Source organism: Tyto alba, unplaced genomic scaffold (genome assembly GCF_018691265.1).
Source record: "Tyto alba isolate M040663 unplaced genomic scaffold, T.alba_DEE_v4.0 Super-Scaffold_6, whole genome shotgun sequence".
In the NCBI taxonomy this organism is placed as follows: Eukaryota; Metazoa; Chordata; class Aves; order Strigiformes; family Tytonidae; genus Tyto; species Tyto alba.
In genome coordinates, this window is record NW_024881327.1 from 11,670,612 (window position 1) to 11,697,530 (window position 26,919).

The 26,919-nt window shown below is 37.7% G+C and overlaps 1 protein-coding gene across 3 annotated transcripts in view; it reads left to right on the forward strand.

Moving 5' to 3' along the window:
- The window catches only part of CCSER1 (coiled-coil serine rich protein 1), a 452,482-nt gene that overhangs the window by 336,264 nt on the left and 89,299 nt on the right, over positions 1-26,919 (forward strand). For all 3 annotated transcript variants that reach the window (XM_042808390.1, XM_042808391.1, XM_042808392.1), the window contains one exon: positions 1,421-1,498. In XM_042808390.1, coding sequence (XP_042664324.1) covers positions 1,421-1,498 — 78 coding nt within the window. The remainder of the gene's footprint in view (positions 1-1,420; positions 1,499-26,919) is intronic.

Consider the following 26,919-nt stretch of genomic DNA (forward strand, 5'->3'; position numbering starts at 1 on the left):
AATCTCCCTTATTCCTCAACAACTTCTTTGTGTTCCATGGGTTATAAACTACCTATCTCTCTCTTTCTCTTAGGAAATAATTACTATGGCCCTCTCCTTTACCTGCATCCCTTTTATTTATGAAGTAACTATTGTCTTTTCTCTCAGGTATGGTGTAACTGATATGTATCTAATTAAACTCAGTGATTTTCTCAGTAGTTGTTAACTTTGAACTCTGTGCCCTTTATTTCAGATCTGATATAGGGATTTCATACCCAAAATTTCATCTCAGTTTTCATCCTGTACCAGTTGGTTGAATAAAATACAGTATCTCTGCATAAAAATCTTCTGATGAATGAACTGTTAGAACTTCATGGAGAAGCGGTATTCTTCACTTGAAGAATTTGGGCTTATCAGAGGGGTCATAATAGATTCATAGTGATGTGAAACAAGAGATCTGATTAGTTAGTTGCAAAATTTGAACTCATTAAATCATTCTATATTGCAATGCCATAGTGTGAAAAGGAAATGAACTTCTAGCTCATGCAAACTTGTTTTTTTTTTTTTTTTTATATTCTCCATTAGATCTTTTCTGGTTTATTGTTGTTGTTGGATTTTTTCCTTTTAGCACTTAAGGACCTACTTTCCAAGAAGCATCATATATTCTAGTTTTCTCCAGAACAATCTTGGTTTTGTTTATGTGTTTTTTAAATCCAGATTTTGTTCTTCTATTATTATTACCATTCCAAATTATTAAGTTTTCACACTTCTTTTCATATCTGTCACTTCTCTAAAAGTAATGACCATGCTAACCAACAGGTTTCTGAAATATTACCTAAGAAAGAGTGGAGTTTTAGATCAGTCTTTCAAGCATTTTGACTGGATAGGTCCGTTGGAGCATACTTATTTTCCTTATTAACTTTGCTGCTCACTGTTTCTTTTCATGTATTAGTGCTTATTTGTAAGATATATTGAATCATGTGAAAATTATCTTTTTTTAAACTTTGATCCAAATACTTTCCTGCAATATATTGCTATCCTGTTGATTTTTCCTTCTAGCTTTACTATTGGGCCATCCAAAAAATAATAAAAATAAATTTTAAAAAATGGCATATCATAGCTTACTCTGTATGAATAAATTTTTGTGTTCTCAGTTATCCTCTTGTATTACTCTTCTGTAGGCATGGCATGTTTTCTTATTTGGGCCTACGTTTCAGTCTTTGAATGGGGAGTTCATTTAAAATACAGAAAATGCACTTACCCATTAGTGAAATACTTTTATTAATTAAAGGTAAATACAGTACAGATTGCAGTTGCTTTGTCAATCTAATTCTGTTGGATTTTTTGTGTTGTTTTTGAGGTAATTTTTTTTCCCCAAAATGTAAAAAGATGTCCGTAGAACTTGATTGGAAATGTAAACTCCTGTGTGCTTTTCTTTCAGAGTACAGACATGAGTCCAGCTAGTAGCACCACTTCGCTCCCTGTTAGCCCTCTTCCCGAGGAGCCATTATTTTTCAAGGTACAGTTAATTAATTTCTTAAAAAGTATTGTGTGTGAACTTTGGCTTATCATGTTATCTAGTATACTATAAAGTGCTATTATTACTGCTTCCTTTTCTTTAAATTACTGTGATATCAGCAGATGTTCTTACCTATATACCATGCAATTTTCATAAAATACTTAGAATAAAATGTTATTGGTTTTCAGAGGATTAGATTAGAACTATAAACCATTATTTATAAGACTGTGTTTTATCCATCTCATCTGCCAGTGATACATTTTGATATGCACATCCCTGTATATGTGAGTATGTAATTTGTCATCAACAGGTCTTTCTTTATATTGCATTTCAAGTACATGTCTTAATGGAACAATGATTAGTTACCACAAAAATACAGATGCTAAAGATATGTCAAAGACCAGTTTTGGTGTAAAACCAGTGTAAGCCACAGGCCTGTCATTTTAATTAATTTGAATAATAAATGATGGGATGATATCTACAACTTTTTAAGGTTTAAGACATGAGGAAAAAGTGGCCCTATGTCACTTTTTCACTTGTCTTCATGGTATCAAGCCCTGGGACACAGAATGACCTTAGACAGGACCCAACTCTTGGAAGGGGTCTTTGAGGCCACCCAGGTATTTAGAGCAGTGATGTGGCTGCAAGCAAAGCCATCACCTTGCCAGTTGTCTGCTGAGACAAGGAAGAGGGAACTCGGGTTTTCAGCACCATTGTCTCAAATTTGTGTCATAATATGGACAAAGTTACACTCACAGGAGCATCCCTTTTAAAATTTCCCATTTCCCCAGTAAGTTTTTGCTTACTGTGCGAAAACAATTAGTAGCTTGGGTTGTGTTATCAGTGACTTTGTGATGATGCAGAATTAAAGCTGAGGAAGTAGAGTTAATGAAGTTTGATGGTGCAAAATTTGCATCTCTCCTGCACATGCCTCCAGTGCAGGAAATACTAGACTCCTTCAGACCTGATCAACTTCATAAAAATAGATTATTTTTTTTTCTCCTTATTTTGTATATCTGTGCAAGAGTTGTACTACAGTTTATAACCAGCTAACTAACGAGCTGATTCCTGTTACTAGAATGGTTAAGGACTGTGCTTGCTCAGTGGTTTCATCAGTGGAGGTGATCAGCTAGTCACCGAATCTCATTCCTCTTTTGGAGTTTAATGTTTTCAAGACTCCTACCTCTCAATGAGATTTGCTTGAAATTGAGCAATGTTGTGCCATGATACTAGAGCACACACATCTTTTTTCCCTTGGGAAGCCCCATTAAGTGCACATTGAAGTCTACTCAACATTATGAGGCAGATTCAGTAGTTAATGTTTCTCCCTGTGCCTGGGAAACCACTGAGATACATCACATACAAAGGAATGGGCTGCTCAGCTCAGGTAAAGGTATAAGAGGTAAGGAAATCTAACTTGAAATAGTTACAATAAACTCTTATGCTTAAATTCTCAGCTGAGTTAAGCAAACATTGCTCTGTTTGCATCAGGAGTACTCTGACAAATACACTGTAGTGCCTTCGTTTATTTTTAAAGGAAATGGTAGCTCAAAATGGGTTGTAAATGACTTTGTTGAAGAGGAATAGTTGCTCTAATAAAAAAAAATGAAGGTACTTATTCGTATTAAAAGTCTCCTTCCTTTATATTTTATAGTAGAAAATGGTACAAGAAACCGAAAAAAAAAAGGGCAGGAAGCATTATTTAATCTTTCATTTTCAGTCAGTTTTCAAAACGGGGAACATTTTCCCTTGGAATTCAAGTAAAATGGGGGCCAGACCAGGAAAAAGTCAACTATATCTCACGGCCAATGACCTTAAGTAGAAATAAAAGTAATATAAAATGTAACGGTTCCTGTTATTTTTTCCTGACTCACTCCAAGAGAGTCCAATATTGTTCCAGTAGTATTGTGAATGACTGGTTTTACAAGCCATAATCCTCTCCAAATACTGTCAGTCTATAATATTGCCTTTTGATGATAGGATGATGCATTTCCCTTAGCAACATGATAATAACCTTTCCCACCTCCTTGCTGCAGAAATGAAGATTGAAACAAATTCCATTCTATGGTTCTGAAAACACAGGTGTAATGAAACAGGGCAGTATAAATACTGTGTCTCTTTGGGACAGTTGAAGATCTCTGAGCTAATGAGCTTTTATATTAGACTGAGAAATGAAACCAAGCCTCTGTTCTCAATCGTACCTGGTTTTATACCAAGAAAGATAACTGTCCTTTCTTGGATTTTATCATTTCATCTTTAAAGAAAGTCTGTATTTCTGCATAAAGAAAGAATGCAAATCCTGTCATCATACTCTTATTACATCCAACTTCACCAAAGCAGATGCCTGTTATTTTTAATCCCACAGGATTGTGCTCTATAAATATGAAGGGGAACCTAAACTTGTTCAAAAACATTTTAAGATTTTGAATTTAATCTAGAGAAAGTTGGAAGCAACATCTCTATGGGAGTGCTTTCACGTTGCGTCTCAGCTCTAGTGGCACTGAACTCAGTTACCATTGTCACAATATATTGCATATACTGTGACATGCAGTACTGCCAGAAAGATCCAAATCATGTGAAACCATGCTCAGGAATACTTGGAGTAAAGTGTTTTCCAGTACAGCAAGAGATACTCCACCTGGGTCCATTGTATTGCCATTATTTAATGGATTCATTATGTTTTATTTATGGTAAGACAATACCTCTAAAGGAGTCTCAGTGATAGCTAGCAAAAGGGAGTAGAAAACAACTGAGTAAGAAGTAAGGGTAGCCAACTCAAGTGCTATTCAATCCTAAAAACAGCCCTGACGAAATGAAAACATAAATGTATCATTAATGATGTCCAGCAACCTTTGCTCCATAACTGTTGTTACAGGTAGTGAAATAGCAATGGAATTTGGTTTTGCTTGAGGAAGGAGCAACTTTGCACAGTGGCCAGAAGTACCACCAGTTTTTCATGTGGCTTCGGGTTTCTTTCTCCCTGCGGATTTAGTGACACACGTGCGTTTGGAGCAGTCTTCCCTGGCTGTGCTCTTTAAAAGCTTTAAAAAAAAATCCTGTTTAGACATGTAGGCAGACAGTGCTCTTTTGAAAAGCTTTCCTGAACCAATTTTTGATAGAACACTCATAAGCATTTCTTTCTAGTGAAAGTTATTTTTCATGTCAAGTTCCAGCTTTCAATCTGCTGTTTTCTGTGGTTAAAGCTATTTAAAAAAAGCCAGATATTTTCCCGTATTATGGGAAGAGTTCATTTCTTCTCTCACAAAAGAACATCTTCTTTGTTGATGGTTTTGCACTTAAACTTTTCTGTAGGGAGGATCTTCCTTTGAAAAGATGTTTATCCTTCTGTCCCTGTATAATATTTCTTGAAGAATTAGATCTTTGTCTTGGGGAAAAAAGTTATGTCACAGTTATAAAATTTCAGAATTAAGAATCTGAAATACAACAGAGCAGAATGGTATTTGTCATGCAACCTTAACTCAAGTGTTATTCTATGTTATAATAGCAAAACTATAGCTGGTTCAAATGTGAGTGACTTTTAATTAATTATGACTACTTATATGTATGCTCATAAGCTGTTATTAAAAATAAACTTGCCTTTCATTTAGAAGATCCATGAAGGAGGGGTTATTTCTGAAAGGTTAACATATCAAGCAATGTCTCATCCATTTTTTAAAACCTGTTCATTTCTCCTACTCATTATACTGTGCTTTATATTAATAGTGATTTATTATTGTTTTTAAATTACTGACAGGCACTTTTAGGAAGGGATCTATGACAGCCATTCATATCTAAGATATCTAATATTACCTAAACATACGTTATCTGTTATAATGAGCACCAGTCCCACTGATTATTAGCCACAACCAAGTTGTAAATAATAACCATAATAGTAATGTATTATATAAATGCAATGTTTAATTGCATTTCAATTCCATGATTAATCTCAACCATGCTTTCCTAATTGGCATTAAACATAAGAAAAAAATCCTTACATTCTTTACTTTCTGCTTTGAGGGAGCTGAGAATTTCCGTCAGCATTTATCTAACTGTGTTCTGACTTCTGTAATTAATACTCTTGATGCTGATTCCCTGAGGAAGAAATGGAAGTGCCAGCGCAAGTAGCAAAGGCTAACAGTCCTTAACAGTGTTGCCACTGCTGTAGGTCTAATAAGATCTAGATCTATACTAAATTAGGTCTGTACTAATAGTTCTGCCATTCATCCTGCAGCTCTACAGGCTCTGTAAATGCAGATCTTTGCGGTCACTAATGGGCATGACTCTCTGGCAGCTCATGACGTTTGTGCATATAACTTTAACAAGAGATAAGTTTTCCGTCTGGTCAGTAATCAGATAAATATTTTTACTGCAGATGTTTGGAATAATCAGTATGACAGTCACAATAATGATCGCCAAAGCAACTTATCTTTGAGAGTGTGACTGCACATATCTAGCTGGAGAATGAGGTCTTGTCCTAACTTAGTCAGCAACGATGACAACAAATTTGGCCTATACTTCAAAAAGCTTCTTATGCTAGTTGACACACAGCCAGGCCATTTGCCCTCTCTTCCTTAAATGCACTATTTGCCATATTTTAACTATTTGCTGGTACTTCTTTGAATAAAACCATTTAAATGTTTTGTTTCTCCTTGTTTTCAAAATGGACTCTGAAATAACCACACAGACATAATGACCCATGGGCAGATACAGGTTAGAGTTCAGTGATATTCTTGTATGGGCTGGAGGCCTCATTAGCTCTTGTCCCTCTCATCCCATCCTCCACCTGATTTCTGCTTCCACTAAGCAGCATGTAAGCTCTGAAGCCTCTGCGTTTTTTGTTTATTACAGAAATACTTTTGGTATTTCTACTGAAGTGAATAGAGTTCTAGAAGTATGACTTGCTCAACTCCACCTGTCCTAATCTGCCACCCTAATCTCCAGTTTATTTTAAACGAGTCTCATCATTCTTCAGTAGCTTAATTGATTCCTTCCATTCTTTAATTTTATTTCTGGTATCAGTATTCACTTATGACTCCTTATGTCTTACTGCTGTAGCACAGACTTTCAAAAGTCACGTCATCACAGTGGTTTTCTGCCTTTGATGAAAGCCTTCAATTTTGTAATTTCTGAAAAAAGCCTTGTACATCTGATTTGTCTCACAGTCCTTATCATCGTAGTATATGAGATCTACAAATGCACTGAATTTATTCTGAAGGTAGGAGTGAGAATTAGGTATTACGGGTCCTATTGCAAGAAGCATCTGTGCATCTATTCACTCTTCCTTTTTCTCAGTAGCTCTGTGCACACTTTTCCTAAGGAACAGGGCTCTGCCAGCAAGTCTGTCTGAGCAGAACTATATCACCTGTTTCATGGGTAATATTTGTATCAGCTCATCCAGAAGGGTGTGGATGTGGCTGTGAAATTCTCCTAAGTTTTGACTGATATGAAATGGAGTGACAAAGAATAACATTATCAAAATAGAACTTAATGGAAGAAAAAATTAAAAAGTATATATACTTGCCCAGTTTTCCTTGACCTAATAGTTTCTTTCAGGTCTTAGTTTATCCTGGCCTGTAAATGGAATCTGGGAAACAAGTTGTCTCCTTCCCAACACGCTCTCTGTGTCTGCCATTGATTCTGATTTCTTGCTCTTGTTGAAAATACACGACATTTATGGCCAAATTTGAATGTGTCTTTATGTACCTTGTGTGCATCCATTGAAAAAGCTGTCCTGTACACCATGGAATCAGAAATATCTACCTCTTCCTGAAGGTTTTGAAAGGAGGAGATACAGAAGACAATGGCACTACTATATAATCTAAAAATACTGCTATGCAATTTTAGGAATACTGTGAGTTAATAGTTCAGGTTATGTTACTGCTTAAGTACTTTGGGCTGTTAGACTTCCCTGTACGAACTTAGTTGATTTAGCTCTCTTAAGGGGAATTGGATGAGCAAGAAGAAACAAATAGACTAAATAAACAATCTCCCAAGGCATAATGAAGACCAGGAGAAAATGCTGCTGCTAGGGCTGGGACTCCATCCTCGTTTGGTTAGTGGCACTAACTAACCATTCTAAGTGTATTGAAGTGTTAAAAAGAAGACTGTAGAAGAGATTGAACATCGAGAATCCCTCAATGGATATTATTTTCTGAATGAATGATTTATAGTTAAGGAAAAATTTATCACCTGGACAGAAGTGGTCTTGAGTGCCTGTGGGTAATGTATACCTGCCAGGCTTCATGTATGGAAAAGACAGACAAATACTTTCACATTCTGAACATAAGATGGTGTTTTCTGGGATTACCATTTCCTTCAGTACTTGCAGCTCAATGTTTGGTGTTAGAACAAAATACTTCAAGAGAGGTAATACCTGCAGGTCCAGACACCCAAAATTTGGGATCATTCAAGAAAACTTGTGTGAGCTCAGAAACCTGGTACAAGGATATTTTACAAGATTTAGTGCTTTTTTTCTTGCGTTTTTTTTTTTTTTTTTTTAATTTAAATGTTTATTGCAGGGAACATAGTTTAACATCTATAATTTCCCAGTGTCACTGATATAATTACTGAAAGAATCAGGAATGAAACTGGGAACTACGCCTGTATTGCATGATTTTTTTCTGCCTCTATGCCTTGATCATAGCTGCCTTTCCTTTCCAGATTTTGTGAACATGCATTCTCTTTTCTTTTAGTATGTTTTCCTTAATTTAGTGACACTTTCTTCATAGAGTAAGGGTTATTTCAATATTTGAAAATTGCAAGCCGTTGGATTAGGCAAAATTGATACTTCTAATTCTATAAATTCAGTTATTTTCTCAGTGAGACACATACAGAAAAAGGATTAATGTCCATCCTACTAAAATCTCCAAAAGCAACCAGAAACACAGATGAAGCTTCAACCAAAGACATGTAGAAGGATTATAATTAATTATTTTCAGTTAACAGGGTTTCCAGCGTAACTTAAAAATTAATATAATCAGTATTACAAGGGTAAATGTTAGGTTTGTTCAGGTTCCTTCCCTCAGGCAGACACAAGATCACACGATGAATTCTAATACATGCCTACAGGGTCATTTTTTCCTGCTGAGTACTATATATCTAAGATGAAAATATTATAAAACTTGTGACATTACAAGTGGCTGGAAACATGTTATCACTAAGACGGTGAAAGAAGATTTTCTTGAAGCTCCATGGGAGGATCCTGATATCCCCAGTAAGAGCACTGGAAGTTCTTTGTCCTAATCATCTCAATACAGATAGTAAATCCTCCTAATTTCACTTGGCTGGGGACCAGTCGGCATAAATAAATGTGGAGGAGGACACTGGCATTTGGAAAACATGAATATTCTTTTAGTGAGCAGAATTATTCCAAGGAGTTTGGAGTGAAATTCTGTTTAAATCAAGGGCACAGTGCCCATTGACTACAGTGGCGTGTGTCTTCAGGTCATGGATGGCATGGATTGTGTCATAGGCATCGATTAGTTTAGAACTGAAAAATATAAATCTGTACTGACCGTTTTAACCCCATCAGTTATTTTATAGGTGAAAATATAAATCTGTATTGACTGTTCCAACCAAGAGTATTTTTTGTGGTTGTACTGTTGTAAATGAGATAAAATTGGAGTATTTTCATAAAGTTGATTCAATATAATTAAAATGTAGAACTGTTTGCAATGCAAGAATTTATTTAATAATAATGATTCAGTTTCCAGTATGTGTTAGAACAATAGATATCTTTTTCCTAGAATAAATTAACCAAACCAGGAACTTTAAAATGGATTTCCTGCATCTCAGATGACTATTCCCACAGTAGCAGGTGGTCTCTCTCTCTCTTTTTGGCCAGTGATTGCATTTTTCATCCAGAAAAGCTCCAAAAGACATTTGCATGGAAACCTAATGTGTTTTTGAAAAGAAGTTTCAGATTCATCAAATCCAAGTTTTCAAATGGAAAACATATGTTAGAAAGTTCCTTGACTCTTCTATTAGAACATGTATAAACAACTTTCCCAGTCTCTAAATAAGTAATGTTAATGACCCAGCCACATGTTTTCAAACATAATCCTTTATTGTAGGAAATACAGGGTTGGTGTTCTGAAATGCTTATCAAGTTGGATGTCTCAAAAGTACGACACTAAAAATAACTGACTGATTTTGATAATGCTTTCCTGGAGTTTAAACAGACAGGTATTTTGGTGAGCAATTTAGACAGCCATTAAGGAGAGTGGGATATAGTGTTAATTTTAATCACCTGAAATTAAAGGCAAGGTTTAGCTGCTGAAACACAGACACTGTGTGCCACTTAAGAAACCCAGCTATATCCTGCCTTTCCTCCAGTTCCCTCTCTTGTAGTGCAGCCTACTGAGAGGTGATGAATGATGCCTTGCTGTGGTTTGACTTGTGTTAGTTTGTTGTTTTATTTTGGTTTGTTTTTTTTTCTTTCAGTTTGTCTCTTGGTAATGCTACGTCTCTTATTAAGTTATAATCACCCTTGCAAGCCATCTATTTATACTGGGCTGTTTAATTTTGCTGAGGAAGCTGGCTTATCTGTGAGGCTTTGATTGCGTGATACAACCAGAGTAGGTGACTTAGAAAGTTTGGTTAAGACTTTCTAAATGCTGTTCCTCTTTCCACCAACCTTTGCATGGTTGCATAACATTAAAGCTAGTTCTGTGTGAACAAAAGTTATTTTTTTCTGTATTAAAATATTAGAAGTGTAACATAGTTATAGTATTGTTGGAATAAGTTTCTTGTTTCTGAAGGGTGTGATGTATTCTCATTTTAAGCCGTAGCATGTGCATTCCATTTACTGTCTGCCCTTTTCCTTGCTTCCACTACAGTTCAGTACACTGATGGTTGGTAATGAAATATATTTGTGTGTTTAAGGTGACCTTTTCATGTTCAAGAATCATCAAGTTGTCTTTTGCCTTTTTTGCACAATTAAAAAAGAAAAAAAAAAAAAACAGGACAAGGAGAAGAGCGTCTCTGTTTGTTGAAGGGTTCTTAAATGTGGCTGAATGATCTGGCTCTTAATAATTGTGCAGGGAAGTTATGTGTCATTGCCTGTGTAGAATAAGAAATCTGTTTATTCAGTCTTCTTCAGTCATCAAAGATTAGCAAGAGTCCAGAAAGATATTGGGGATGGAGACAACGGAAAATGTTAATTTTATTTCTTTCTAAAATGGAGAAAACATAGTCTCTAGCCTGTGGGTATGTTGCACTGTTGTCATGGGGAACATATACAGGAGAATGCCACTCCTACTTCAAGTAGCTTATAGATAACTGTGACAATTTTAAAAATTGATGTAATTTTTAGATAAGGGGAGGGGGAAAAAAAGCCCATAAACAGACTTAGTCACTTGTTTCTGACCATATCAATAATGAACAAAATATTTAGCAGATCATCTGACAGAAATTCAGAGGGGAAACATGAACCAAGGAAGAAACTTCTTTTCTTCTTTTAAATTTGATATCTTCAAGCCATGATGAATGTTATAGGTGAGAAGAATTCACATGGTTTTCATTTGGATGGTATTTTCTAAGTGTTTTAAATTTACACAGATGTGAGGGGAGGAGCTGAACAGTGTTATGGGTAGCCTTGTGATAGATTTTAGTGTTCTAAACAGGAGTTCTGAAAGATGACATTAAGGCTAATGAGGGCATGGTGGAAAAAAGTTCTCTTTAGGTCCATGGCAGACTGTGGGCACATCTAATTCCCAGATCCATATCTGTAAAACTTAATGTTTGTTTGTTCTCGTAAAAGATAGCTTTTCTTTGATAAAATGATAATTTCACTCCATAGGGTCTGGCCTTATACTTAATTCCTATGAGTTTTTGATCTTTGTATGAGCAGAGAACAATGACCACTTCTGTACAAATAATTGTAGGTTACGATGGGATTAAGTTTACCAAGGGTGTCGCGGAACAGGATATACAAACAGTGAATGGATGGATATCCTGAGATACAGAACCGAGGATTTCAAAAGGAATAGGAGAAATCCTTTTCCATTGGTGCCGAGTAGTTCAGTTCAGTTCCTAGGCAGCAGAGCTCATCACTGTCACCAGCATGGTTGCTCTTTGTTAGGAACTGGGAATGACAGGGACCTCCTTTTCCTCCCAGCCAGTTGTTCACTCTTGTAGTGTTTACTCTCAGCAGTATTGCATAGTCCCAATCATACTTTGATTAAAGTCACCTTAAAACAGGCTTTTAATCCCCTACTGGTTCTGTTCCTCTGGTGTCTGAGTATCTCCATTGCTTGAAATCAATAGTACCATTTTCTGTAATTGTTACATTTCTGTCTGTCGTCAGTAACCAAGAAAGGAATGAAGAAGCACGATTGTGGTGGTTTGTTTTTTTTTTTATTTTATTTTTTTTCCCTGTGGCAGGATCCTTCCAAATCAGAGTGAAGTTTCATATTTATGTGAAAGGGAGAAGCACATAATGTTCCACATGATTGTACAGAGCAAATCTTTGTTTCTGGTGCTTCTAACAAGATGCCTAAACAGGCAGTTTATTTCAATAAATCAGTAAATAGAAGTAAAGTTCAGGGAAGGTTGGATCTGAGGAATAAAGAGTTGTTTTCAAGGCCAGTTAAATATCAAGTTTTTGCAAGCAACATCAAACACCTACTATTGCTGAAGTTTTTTGTTCAGCTTTTGCTAAAACACCTAGAGCCTTACCTCTTTCACAGGCTGCTATGCCTGTATCAAATTTAAAATGCCTAGGAGACATGCACTAACTGAAAATCTGCAGGGTATAATTATGTATCTTATAAAAACTGATGCAATAAAAACATGAAAGAAGACAAATAGGAAGAAATCTGGTGACAGTGAAAGTTTAAAATGAAGTAGTTAATTTGGCATACCAGTGTTAAAGGATTTAAGTGTTTCACACACACAAGTTACCATTTTTTTTAGTACTGTGAGAGAGAAATTTTAAAGATATTAAATATTGTTTTCATGCTGGTATTGCAGATCTGAAGTAGGATGAAGTTAGGTTACTGTTGGAGGGGAACTAGGAATATAACATTGACATATCACTGTTTCTGAGTGATTGTTTGGATTGCTACAGGTCAGTTTTCTTTGCTTGATCAAATTTTCAATCTCTTTGGACATAAAATAAGTGTTCCTGTATTTGCAAGCTCAATAGGCTGTCATCTTTCTGCAAACAGTTCTGGATGTGCATTTTCTGCTCTGTCCATAGTGTGCTCTGCTCACTGAGCAGCACTAAGGGGAAGGATTTTGTGGGAAGGAAAGGAGTTTGCTAAAACTGACCACCTGAATTCTAGTTGTCATATCAATACAGAATTAAATTTGGAGGAGAAATTGCTTTCCTGTCCCATGGAAATGTCAAACATTTCAGGACGTTCTTGTGCTCTGCACAGGCTCGAAACAAGCAGATCATATACCATGTCATTCGGCCACCCTTAGTTATAAGCAGCAAAGCCTTTAGCTGTGATAATAAGGTATTTTTCATAATTAGAAATGACCAGAATGGTACTTGTGGCTTCTTGGTATCTTCATTATTTTGCTTTATGCTCTGCTATATTCTTGAGGATGCTCCTTCAATTAGAAATTTGTATATTTGATGTTTACTGTCAGGCTTATAAACATTTTGAATGAATAATATATACAGGCCTTTAATTTATTAATCCTTTAAGCCATTTGCTTCAGACTCCTCTTTTGAATATATTTATCCTCTCTCCTTCTACAACCACAGAATGGTTGATTCCAGTACTGTTCATCTGATTTCCATAATTATTCTCAGTGATGCATGAGGATGAATGTAAATTTGTTAGCAAAATTATATTTCCTTATCATGACAAGAAAAAAACCCACAGAATTACCTGTCCATAAATTAAAACAACAATATTATTGGGCTTAATCTATTTTATAAAGGAGTATGCACCTCTTAGAGAGGAAGAAGTCCTTAGAGTAAATGAAATTAATTGGAAAAAATCTAACAAATATTATGAAGCTGTCATTTTTTTATATATCAGTACTGTAACCATATAAATGCTACTCACATATCATCTAGGTATCTTCAGCATGCAAATTTGAGGAGACTGATCATCGTAAATACTAATTCTGAGGTACCAAGGCTCTTGCAAACACTAATCCTCCTAACACCCCTATGGGATTTTCACAGAAAGAGGCTTGGGGTATTTCTACTGTGTCGGTGATACTGCACGCTGTCCTGGTCTCAGACTGGGGAACTTATTCTGCTTTTCCTGGTTTCAATTTCCAGTTGTTAATTATTCCTCACTGACCTGTGTCTTACTTGAAGGGCTTATATTCTCACTCAAGACAAGAATTCGGCAGCTCCTTTGCTACCCAAACTGGTGAGCCACGCCTGCTCTGCAAACAGATCTCCCCATTCACACTCATGTGTAGAAAATGATCAATTCTCTTTAAATGAAATAATGGTATCTGAGGAATACCTACTATATTTTAAGATAACTTTCAATTCCATATAGCATTAAACGGAGTAGTTGGTACTAAGTGATACTTCAGTTCTCTGTAAAATACTAAAAGTTTTTTGCTTATAGGAATGGAAAGATATCTTGAAAAAACTATTTTTCAAGTTTGCATCATATTATTTGATGGGAAATGTAATGTTAAGTATTCCTTTGTGCAGTTATTTTTATTATTCTTTATCTACAGAACCCTTCCCATGTCATACGGAAAGGAGTTTAATTTTTTTTTGCTGTTGTATGTTGTTTTCCCTCTGGGAGTCTGTACCCCAAGGGCTTTAATTGTGGAAATATAAATGGCAGGCATTTACTAAAAAAATTTAGTCACTCTTCTGCCACAAGATGAGATATGTGTCCATTTGTATTTTATTCCTTCTGTAATATTTTCATAAACTTTTTTGTGCTTTGTGGAAATCATAATTGCTCACATCCATGAATCATTTAAAGCAACAGTGCAGGCAAGCTTCGTGATGTAGTTAGCTTAAAAGAGTATTCCCAGAAGGATCCAAAAGGCAAAACTAACTGAATCTAAGCAAGTGCATGTCTCACCAGGGAACAGATTAACTTAAATTGGCTTATGATTATGATTTAAAGTGCATCAAATGTTCTTTTGTGCTGTATGTGACATTGCTGTTTGACTGTCCGGTTGCAGAAGGTTCATCCCTTCAGGCTGTATTGGCAGGGTCAAAATATAACTAAACATGATGTTGTGAATTGGAGTGCAGCTGGTCACTTTGTCAACTGCTTGTATACCTCTGATTGTAGGCAATTTGTCAGGAAAAAGGGAAGAAAAAGATGACTGTAGACAAAGGTGGCATTTAATATCACTGCAAGCCTAATGGCAGAGAAACAGGTAGTCAAGAAATAGTGATTTGACTTAAGTCAAACAAAAGATCGGAAGCAAATGAAGCCCCTGCTCTATGTGTTTGGAGAGCTTGGTATGATGATTCTGTAGGCTCTAGCAGGCCAGAGGTTTGGGGCTTCTTATTTCAAACAACAGGAGCTAAAGGAAATCTGAGCCCTGCAGTTCCAGTCTCTCTGGGCAGTTGGTTGTGCCAAAGGTGTCCAATTCAAGATGGGTAGATGGATGGATAATGTCAGATGGACCATGCCACTTCTCTCCGGTGTAATGAAGCAATGACGCCTCCCCAGGTCCCCTCCAAAGCATAATATGAGCACTATGGGACACTACTGACCTATAGTTTGGATTAGTGACTGAAGTATTAATTAAAACTACCGTCCTAATCAATGTGACTAATGTTCTACTCTGTACCTGCCTTAAATTAGTTTGAAGGAAGATTAATGTAGAATAGATACTTTTAACCTGACTTTTCTACATTACAAAATTTAAGAGTGCTGCCAGGCAAATTCATCAAAGGGTTCAGCTGAAAAGATATCCCTGCACATACACAATATATGTAAGCTGTGTTGTGCTACTTTTCATTCATATCAGCCTGCTCTCAGAAATATTTTTTTTTTTGCATTTGAGATGTAGCTTTCATAAAATTAATTTAGGCTTAAGAATTGTTAAAGGAAGTTACCTATGAGACCTTTTGGTTAAGGAACTATGATTTCTTTAAATGAACCAAATAAGATCTTCTTCCTTGGTATGTGGGTGTTATGGGGGTGAAACAAAAACCTGACTCTGTCACACTGACTAATGGATCATTAGACTGTTGAGCAAAACTGAGCATTTGGCAGTATAACTGAAATGTTTGCAAGCAAGATGTTTAGTGAAATTCATCAATTGTTAGGTTAAATCAACAGAAGCCATCTTTCTTTGCCCTGCATGAGTTGAGTTTATCAGGTGTCTCTTTCCATCTGTGGGTTGTTTTGTTTTTGTTTTTCCTGTCTTGTCTTAAATAACAGCATGTTCATCATTTCGCCCTCTTGACTCAGTTTTGTCTATGTGACATCAACTATTATAGAACAAAATTATTACACAAAGTATCACATGGCTAACACCAGAAAATCCTCTAGAAATATTTTACCTAAAAAAGGGTTCAAATACAGTCTGAAATGTGACAGTTGATGTTAATCCTGGTTTAAAATAAAAACCCTTGTGTGGGATATGATGAGAAACACTGCTAATATGAATAGAGGGGAGGATTCCTTTTGTGTCATTGTGAAAAGATGTTATGCAAAATATGAGCATCTTACGAAATTTTACTGTGTTGTACCAGCTTCTCGTGGATTGTCTCTTACTTGTTCCCAGTCCTTTAGGCAATGAATTTTTGAAAGTAAGAATTTGGAGGCTTGTTGGGATTTTAGAGAGCTGATTATTTCCGACTGTGATTCTTTTGGCAGCAACGTAGCCTTATCCCCAGTGGTGTTATTTTGGAGTCTCCTGCAGAGTATGTTGATCTCCACTAGTTACATTATTGTTCAGCGGAGCAGTGCACTCAATGATCTTGACAAATTGTGATAGCCATTTCTGACATTAAAGCCATTTGGCATGAAAATCAGTATTTACAGGTATCGTGGTGGTATAAACAAAACATCAGTAATGCAGCGTACTTCAAAGAAACACCTTACAGAAATGACTGACATTTATTTAAGCTGCAACTGTAGCTGTAAAATTATTTAAAAGCAGTGAATAAAAGTCTGATAGATAAAATTACTGCAAAAGAGATTTAAAAAGGTATGAAGGTCTCGTCAGTTACCCAGGAATGCTACAGCATTACAGACTTAGCAAAATTATATACTTGTAAGGACAATATTGTTTATATGACAACTATCATCTCACTAGGAAGAGTCAACTGAAGATACCCACTGACATTTTAAAATTCAGTTTAAAAGTCCATACTGTTAACTATTTAATTCCTCATGTGAAGAAGGATACAGCAGGCATTAATGTATCTGCATATCTTCCCACAATTTTTTTTAGGAGTATCAGCTGTTATTTATATGCCAGATGGGAGCATTATAAGAACAAGCTGATAAACTGGGAAGAGCTTCTTCAGGTGGGCAGACTACATGGTCACTAGGAGAAAGGACACAGATTAGGAAACCTAGTACTCGGCAGCTGTTACATACAAATCGGAAATGAAGTTGTCTTTTGTATGCCCTGTAGTCACTTCTTTTAACTTGCTCCTTACTTTTTTTGTCAGGGGACTGGAAGAGGTCTGTATTTAATGAATTGAAAGTGATCAAGAATTATTCAGGAAAAGTAAATATATATCAATTTAAGGCATCATATCTCTTGCATCTCTTGAAGCATATCAAAATATATTTCATGCCATATAGTTGGGACACTTTTATCAATTATTAGGCTAGAGTTTATTTAAGTAATTGTTAGTCTACAATCATTAGACTTGAAATAATTTTTTAAAGTTCAGGCACGTAACAGATGTAAACATTTTCTATGGTGGTCTGAGGTGTGTGATTCTCTGCCTGCTGAACTCTGTGCAACAGTGGACCCCTGGTATATGAACAAGGATCCACAGTTTTGTTAAAGACCTATGCTGTTTTCTCACAGAGGCAGAATATGGCTGTCTCCTTTGTTTCATTTTTGTGGCCAGCAGGTCGAGGGAGGTGATTCTCGCCCTCTGCTCCCTCTCGTGAGACCCCCCCTGCAGTGCTGGGGCCAGCTCTGGGGCCCCAGCATCAGAAGGACACGGACCTGCTCGAGTGGGTCCAGAGGAGGGACATGAAGGTGCTCAGGGGGCTGGAGCAGCTCCCCTGGGAGGCCAGGCTGAGAGAGTTGGGGGGGTTCAGCTTGGAGAAGAGAAGGCTCCGGGGAGACCTTACAGCGGCCTGCCAGTACCTAAAGGGGGGACAGGAAAGGCGGGAAGGGACTTTTTCAGGGAGTGTAGGGATAGGACAAGGGGTAACGGTTTAAACTGAAAGAGGGTAGATTTAGGTTAGGTGCAAGGAAAAAATTCTTTATTGTGTGGGTGGTGAGGCGCTGGCCCAGGGTGCCTGGAGCAGCTGTGGCTGCCCCCTCCCTGGAAGGGTTCAAGGCCAGGTTGGACGGGGCTGGGAGCACCCTGGGCTGGGGGAAGGGGGCCCTGCCCGGGGCAGGGGGGGTGGAACTGGATGGTCTTTAAGGTCCTTTTCAACACAAACCATTCCATGATTTTAAAGTCATGTGTAAAATACTGTGGGTGCATAAATAAATGTGAGGATCTTGGAGCAATACCATCCATTGTAATTTGAATTGAGAAGATTTGATAATCCAGAATAGAATTTAATAATCCAAAACGACCTTGCTTTAACATAAAAAAGTTGTTCAGAGAAGGAATGTAAAATACATCTGTGTAGCAGATGACCTACAGAATTAATTGTGTGCTTGTCAATCTTTATTACATGTGTGAAACTCTCAAGAGTATTAAAAAAAAAGTCACTGCAACAATGTATATATAGTACAGATTGGCAGGACTGACACTCTGTGCAAGCATGGAGTTGTTGGGTGGCTTTCTCAAGGTCATACACCACCCCGGAGGTGTGAACTTCCCTAGTTCTTTTCTTTAACAAGTTGATTATTATTATTCTTCAATTTAAAAAAAAAAAAAAAAAAAAAAGTTTTAAAACCTTCTAATTTTCAGGAACAAAGTAAAAGGAAAAAGTACAGCATGGAGCTGTATTTTAATCAAACTGTTTGCCAGTGACAGATCCAGATGTCATGATCCTCCACTTTGCTACTTGATGCTTCTCTGGCTTAGTCTGGTTTAATTTTTTCACTTGGCATAATCTCGGGCTTCCAGAAGAAGCAGGCACATTTCCAGCCTCACTTCTCTTCTGCCATCCACACCTATTTGTACATGTTTTGGTTTGACTCTGCATACAGGTGGGAAATGAGCTGGAGTTGAGGAAAGGGCAGGATCTGGTCTCTTGGCACAGGACCTGTTCATTCCAATAAGTTATTAATTGAACTGTAAACCCAAGACAAGTGATTTACAGTAACTGACAGTAAGTTCTTAGTCAAAAAAACCTTTAATTTTCCTTGTGTGGCTAGCTAGAGCACAATTATCTGGATGAAACAGCTTTCAGTAAATCTGTAGGTGACAATGATGTCGTCTGGTCAAGAACATGTAAGCATCCAGCTTTGACTGGAATATGCTCCCACTGGAAGCATACCAATGGAGAGCAAAGATGTCAGGAATTAGGACATAATTTCTCAGATAATGGAACTTTGGTACATAAAGAGAAACCCTACAAGACTTACCTGAGAAGTATTAACAGATGGCAGGACTGGAATAGGCAGGGAGAGTTCAGCTCTGCACCACTGTCACAGAGCAATTTCAATTTAATAATGGAGTGTAGGAGGTAGTAGAGTGTTATGTGAGTTGACTGATGCTTTTCTGCTCAAGAAAACAGAACAACTTTTACCAAAGTCCTCTGGAGAAGAGCCTGTCCTGGAGGCACGGAGAGGTCACTAGTGCCTCTGAGCAAGGTAGCCAGCCCAAACCAGGGCGAGGAGCTGCCGCTGCCTCCTTCCAGGGGAAGGTGAGAGGGGCAGTGGGGATCTGGGGGCTGTGTGGGGAGCCCAGGTTACTGTACTGAGGATGGCCAGCTGGCCCCACAGCCAGTCTTGGATCCTGGGCAAAGCTCACTGTGAACAGTGAGTAGGGCTGCTCAAGCCAGGCCAGCAAAGCAGCAGAAAGATCTCCCATGGCACAGGGGCAGCTGAGAAGTGACTGTGGGCTTGTTCAGTTCTCCTTAGAAAACTCTAAAGTTTTCTCTACTTTAAAAGTTATGCGTTCTTATTTTAATCCTAACAGAGCCTTTTGGGTTATGTGAGTTAAAGGCCCTTCAGACTTCTTTATGGAGTTTTTAGAAAGTTTAATATAAAGTTTATTTTACTATGAAGTTTACTAGCAGGCTCACTTGGGAACCGATTTCTCCCTCATGTATACCCACAGATACAGGTATATATTTCTTATAGAAATACTTACTGTATATATGCTGTCAATTCCTAAGTTGCTTTTTTTTTTTAAATTACACCTGCTCTTGTTCAGAGCTGCATCTGTGTAGCTCTTGATGACAGCAGCCTACTCACCCTCTCTTTCTCCTTTGTTTCATGAGAGAAAAGGGCAATAAAGGAAAAGGGGAAAAAGTAAACCAAATGTCAATCAAAGGTTCTTATCAAGTGCCTCAGAAGAAGAAAGGACTGTGTTTACCTCTAATTTTTGAGAAGTGGCACTGGATTTTTCTTTCTCTTTCTGGGTGGACAAAAGGGAGAAGATTGCAGGGGCGGGAATTTCCATTTGTGGTTTACAAAAATGTGTTTAAATTGCAAATAGTGCAAGCCTTGTGCTATTTTAGTAGTTTATTTATAAAGATTGCCTTGGGTTTAAGGTAGAAAAGTGAAAATCAGAGGATACGGAACTTCTGTCCCAGGAGCTGCATATCTTCGTAGGGGAGATAGGTGATTTAAATTCTATCTGCAGAACTGACAGAGTACATTTATTCTTTTTAGTGGCATAGTGAGACTAATTTTATTAATCCTTTGAAGTGCTCAGAAGGCAGCTGTGGTAGATGTGCAAAATATTAGTACTTGCAAATGTTCTAGACACCAAAATACATAAGAATAGGACAGTGAACATGATACTGCAGGCTGCATATCAAAAACCATGGGAGTTCTAATTGTTAATAAGAATATTAATTCACATCAAATAGTCCACACTGGCATCTGACTGTTTGACTGTTATGAATGTTATGATTTAATTACTACTTTTTGGCAGGTCTGAAGATGTTCCATCAAACTGGTAAGATTGGATCTAGTGTGCATGAAAGCAATGCCTTGCCTAATACAGCTATGTCTTAATTAGTTTTTCTCTATAATGAACATAACAGAGCTTCAGAAGGATTGACACCTTACATTACAGGAAACATGTTGGAAACACCTTGCTCAAGTTCTTTTTAATCTCATGCATGTGATGAGATTAAAAAAACTGTCTATTTGACAGTTTCAATGAAAATTAGGTCCCCCTCTAAGTAGCATTGTCTCCTAAGGAATAAGTTTGGATCAAGTGAGATGCTGTAAATAATATAAGATTAATATATTTTTTAAAAAGCCTGCTAATCTTAAAATGTTGTTTATTAGGTTCTTAGTAGTCATCTATTACATTACGTACATAAAGTATGAAAGTTTGTCGTGGTTTAGGCCTGATTGGCAGCCAACCACAACGCAGCAGCTCTCTCTCCCTTCCCCCCCGGCAATGAGAAGGGACAGAGAGCCAGGCTTGGGGTTCAAGATAGGACGGGGATGGGGAAAAATCCCCCTTTTATGATCACGAGCAAAAGGCAGACTTGTTAGGGGAGGAAAAAAAGAACATACATTTATTACAGACACTAACAACACATAACAGAGTAGGACAGTGAGAAGCATTGCCACGTCTTGAGAACACCTTCCCCCCACCCCTCCCTTCTTCCCGGGCTCAGCTCTGCTCCCGATATCTCTACCTCCTCCCACAGTGGCGCAGGGGCAGGGAATGGGGGGTGCAGTCAGCGCTGCCACTTCCTTCATCTTCGGTGAGGGGAGTGTCCAAAACTTGTTTCCCCCTGCTCCATCGTGGTCCCCCTCTCACAGGAGACAGTCCTCCACAAACTTTCTCCGACATGAGTCCCTCCCATGGGCCGCAGCGTTCCCCACACTGCTCCGTCATGGGTCACTAACTTCCTCCGACTGGATTCCCTCCCACGGCTGCAGCCCTTCCCGAGCTGCTCCGGCGTGGGACTCCCCCGCATGCAGCAATCCTCCCAGTGCTGAATTACAGCAGCGGGGCTGCCTTTTCCCATGAGACCCCGGCCTTCTTCGGGCACAGCACCTTGATTATCCGAGCAGGAGCCACAGGCCATAAATCAGTGTCTGCTCCACCGTAGATCTTCATGGGTGGCAGGGGGGGGCCGCCCTGCCGTCTCACCACAGGATACAGGGGGGTCTCTGCTCCGGCACACCTCCCCCCTCCTTTCTTCCTCCGTTCCTCCACTGACCTTGGTGTTCACGCAGCTGCAGCGACTCCTCCTCACAAGTCCCACTGCCCGTCACCACGTTCCTTCTTAAATACGTTATCGCAGAGGCGCAGCTCATTGGCTCAATTTCCCAAACAGAAGTGGAGCTGACTTGGAGCTGGGGGAGCTTCGAGAAGCTTCTCACAGGGGGCCGCCCCGATAGCCCCCTCCCCTGCCACCAAAAAACTCCACCACTCACTCAGCCCAGGACAAAGTTTAGATTAAAAGTCTTTATCATTGAATTCTAAGCAACATTTCACTACCAATTTTTCTCTTTTCAAGTCTCTTCCCCCTCCTCTTATATCACAAGAGGAAACATTTATTTCCTGTGTAACAGATAATGAAATTGAAATTCAAGTAATAATGAAAGCTCCATTAAGCAAATTATTGGTTTTATTCCTCCATTTTCCTGTCACCCAGGTGGATGAGAGACTAGGAACAGACAGAGGGGTAAAGATGTCAGGTAATGTTAAGTATGACATATGGTTTCATCTTTCCAACAACTTCATTTAAAAAAAAAATCAAAACAACTCAAACTCAGAAGACTTGGTCCTATTTGTTTTCAGTAGAAAATAAGCTCACAGTTTATGCTTCACTCAGAAGCGAAAGGAAGATAAAATTTCTTTATGAAATGCAAGAGTACAACATCACTAGACAGATGAAACTGCCTGTGAAGAAAGCTAGATCCACATTCAATTTCTGTTACAACACTAATTTCTTGCTCCTAAATATATCCATCAGATTTCTGTAGCTATTAGAGCACGATAACAATGTTTCAGTTAATCAGTCGAAATTAAATTTTAGTGAAGTAATTAACAAGATAGAGAAAAAAAAGAAAACTTTGAATGTGTCATAATAGAAAGATTACCAGTATGATGTGATGATACACCTCATAAGGCATGAGCATTTTTTTGAGAACAGCAGAAAGATAGTAAGGAGCAGGAAAGTCACATGGCAGAGACTGGCAGAAGATACCTAAATGAGTGAGAGTCAGCAACTGGCTGATGAGCCATACCTCACCTGCAAGGAAGTCTGAACTGGAAGAGAAGTCAAGTCAAGGGTTTGCTGCTTCTCTAGCTAATTGGCCAATCTGTATGGAAATTGCATGGCTTAGCAGTTCAGCAGTGCTAGTTTGACTGACTTCTATGTGATGGACTCACAGGAGCAAGGTTAGTTTTCTAATGCAAAGCTTAGACTATATTGGAAAGTAGTTGGCTTTCTACTGCCAAATTCCTTTCTATCCAGTCTCTGTTGTGTAGAAACTGGAAGGGGCTGGGCTGTGGAGCCCTGCAGGCAGCAAGGACTAGAGTTGGAGAACGGGGCTAGTAAATGACTACTAGATGGGTTGGAGGGCAGTGTCCATCACAATGGTGATGTGGAGGCAGTTCTGCTCCGGTGATTTCTGTGGAAAAGGCCTTGTCTGCATGGGAGGTGCTCCTGCACTAGGAGCAGGATCATTCCAGCTGGAGTCTCTGCTGGCATGAGAAAAGTACTCATGGGCAGACGGCTAAGCAGGGTCCCTGTGACCTCCCTGAGCTGCAGGTTCTCTCACTGATGGGTCTTGTAGTTGCCACTAGCTTCTCCATTATTTGGAGTATGCCACCTGCTTGCTGTTTTGGGAAATGATAGGTTGTCCAAAATTCACCTAAACAAACAAGTTGGCTCCAGAACAGAAGACTGTCAACCGTGATCTAAGCAATCAAGGTTAAAGGACAAAGATTACTTGAAGGGAGGGTTTCAGGCAGCTGCAAAGCCAACTGTTATTTTTTTCCTGGGTAGATCAGCTGCATACTTGCAGCTGTCTTTTTCAATTCTATGTGGTGATGCTAAAGGAGGAAAACTTCTGTCTTTCCATTATAGTCACATCAACTTGCATCTATTAAATCTTTCCAGTGGAAAGTGATGCCAAATAATATCTCCTCGGCTCTTTGTCTATTTCCAGTCAAATTATTTGGGTATTTTTTCCCTACTAAGAAAGTATAGATCTTTCTTAAACTCTCTTACTCAGTTCTTCAGAAAACCAAATTAATTCAGTCTCCCTTTCCAGGAGCTTTTACAGTAAACTTCTGTAGAAACATTTGTTTTCTCTAGCTCAGAATGCATCAGCAGTGACTGAAAAAAAGCTCTGCCTGATGAAATGAAAATCACTAAATTATTTTCTAACCAGAAAATGTACTTCTCCATCATTGGGTTTTCCATGAGAAAGGAAGGGGCAGAGAGACACAAGATTAACTGGGTGTTTAGAGTCAAGCGTGCAGTTCAGTGCTAAGATAAATCAGGAGAATATAGCTGTGGGTGAAGTTTCAAGGTTGTCAGATGTAAAAGAAAAAAAGCCTAGACATAAATGGTTTGCTGATTTCAGGAAGGACATTCTGTCTTACGTGTAGCTCTTCCAGATGTAGCTATATTGCTATTCAAAACTGGCTGGTTTTAGCTAACGGTCTCAAAAGTGCCCACTGGTGTAAGATCCCTAGATTTTGCTACTTAGCATACTTTGTATGCAAAATATCAGTACTTTCTCCAAGTCAGGTCTTTTATGAATTGCTGGTACCTAAAATTAAAGATTCTTTAAAAGCCACTGGTAAACATCTCCTGCACAAAAAAGAAATGCTGCTCTTTAGAGCAGTTAGTGCCTGCTCTGGTACAGAACAAAGCTTTGTATGGAAGTTTAATTTTGAAAATTACAAGTAGAGCAACCAGCTAGGGTGCTTAAGATTAAAATGTCAAGAGTTTGTTACATTTTAGTTAGCTTATGCCTTTTTCTTTGAGGGCTGGTCTGCAAACGCACATTGTCAAAGTATTTTTAACACTTACTACAAAATCCATTACTGATTCATCTGAATGTGCAGAAGTGCTTAATATCAGTTAAAAGCATTCATTGTGCTATGTCACTGATGATAATTAAAATAAAAGATAAATTATTGTAGTTATGGTAGGTATTTATACAAATTAAATAATTATTATAAAAAGTAGCTGCACAATTTACACAGTTTGTAAAAGGTAACCCAAACATACATTCAAAGAGTTATACAAGGTACCTACTCATTTTAGTACATTAAATACATTTCTAAAGAAGTCATAAAACTCTCCCTTCTGTTTGGAAGACTTGTTCAAGTCCATATTTACTGTAGTTCATATATTTTTCCTGTTTTGTAAAACCACCACAATATGTAAATCTCTCTCAACTTTTTTCTGAATAAATTTATCAACTGAAATATAAGATGCTGCTAGAAATGTCCCATATAACCGTGGTGTCTTTGTTCAATATATTGATTTTACAGTAGTTGTCCCAAATATATTATTCAAGTATCCTTCGATTTTCATTAAAAATTATTTCTTAACCTCTGATGTCTTGCTTAAAACATACAAATTTTTCTGCACATGGACTTTGAAGACACTTTGACATACTGCACTTCTTGAATTAATAAATATTTTCAAAAATGTAGCTTCAGCTGCAACAACTTCCTTTTATGGTCTTAAAAGTAAGTCTAATATAAGCATGTGCTTATCTTTGCACATATGCTTGGGTTCATTAGTGCTTACCTCTGGCATTTTGAGTGCTGGAGAAATAAAATCCAGGAGTCATTAAAAGTGTGCTCTTCGAAATGAAAGCCATACTGAAAAGGAACGATTTCTTGAGGAACAGTCCTAATTATTGGAACATGATATATAAAAGCAGAATTTACCAGCACTCAAACAATTCAACAACTAAAAATCTTTTGCATATTTATAATAGAACAGTATTTTGATTGTAAATGTTGTGGTAATAGCAATTATTTCCTTTAAAAAAAAAAAAAAAACAGTTTATCTAGCATTCCTTTATTATATGGCCATGCTAAATTGAGAAGAAATTGTGATAATATGCCATCCTTACTGCCAATGCCTTTATCTAGGAGTGCTATTGTACAAACAGCCTGAAAAAAATAGAAGAGCTGAAGTGGTGTCATGCCCTCAGATATGTAGGGAAATAATTTCAACAAACTTGATGTCAGAATGAATAGCCATTACATGGCAACTGGACAGTTTGGATATTGTGCATCTGCCAAGTGAGTGTACAGTAATAAATGTCTGCTAAAAGAAAGCACAGACCTGTGATCCCAAAAGGAATGTTTGATGAATATCAAGACCATCCTATTTGTACTTGAAAGATAAATCTGTTTAACCTTCCTGATAGGAATACAGCTGCAACCTAATATTTCAGAAAAGATACTTGATCCTTTTTAATTGGTGAAAAGTTATACGATTAATAGGTCTTTGGGATATGATATTATTTAATTTGAGTAATGCATAACATGTATTTTACACCCTGGGAACATAGTTATACAGATAAAAGATCTGTCAAATCATTACTAATTTCTAAATATTTCCAAAACCAAAAATTAGATTCAGTGAGTGCTTGACTTAACAGTGTAAATGAGCATAAATTGTTTTAATTTCATGCTGATTAGAGTTGGGTAACTTTGACTAAGAAAATCTCCTGATTTTTACCAAACTTTTTCAAAATGGTATCATTAGAGATTATTTTTTGCTGCATTTGTTCACATACGGCATACTGGCATCTTCCTATTTTGATAGTGTGTTTATTATGACTTTATTAACTGAGGTTACATAGCATTAATGCTTTTTGGAAAGCTGAAATTATACATTGAAATTACATATTTTCAAGTATTTTATTGCGCAGCTGAATTAGAAAGTGTTTTTTTCATGTACTTTTAAAAATGGTTCAGCTGTAGCTCAAATAATGAAAGATCCAAGTTTTATGTCTGATCATAAACTTATAATTTTTACAAATTACTTGTCATATTTTATGTCTGACTGTAGCAGGATGTAATCCAGAGCATCCCTCACTGTGAGATGGCACTGCACTCAGTCTGGTCTGCATAATATCCTCCCTCAGAGGTTTATGGAAACCCAGTCCAGCTTCAGCATGAGCCAGTCCCTGCACCTTCCTCACCTTCTGACAAGGGGTACCTTCCTGAGGCAATGAGCTTTACG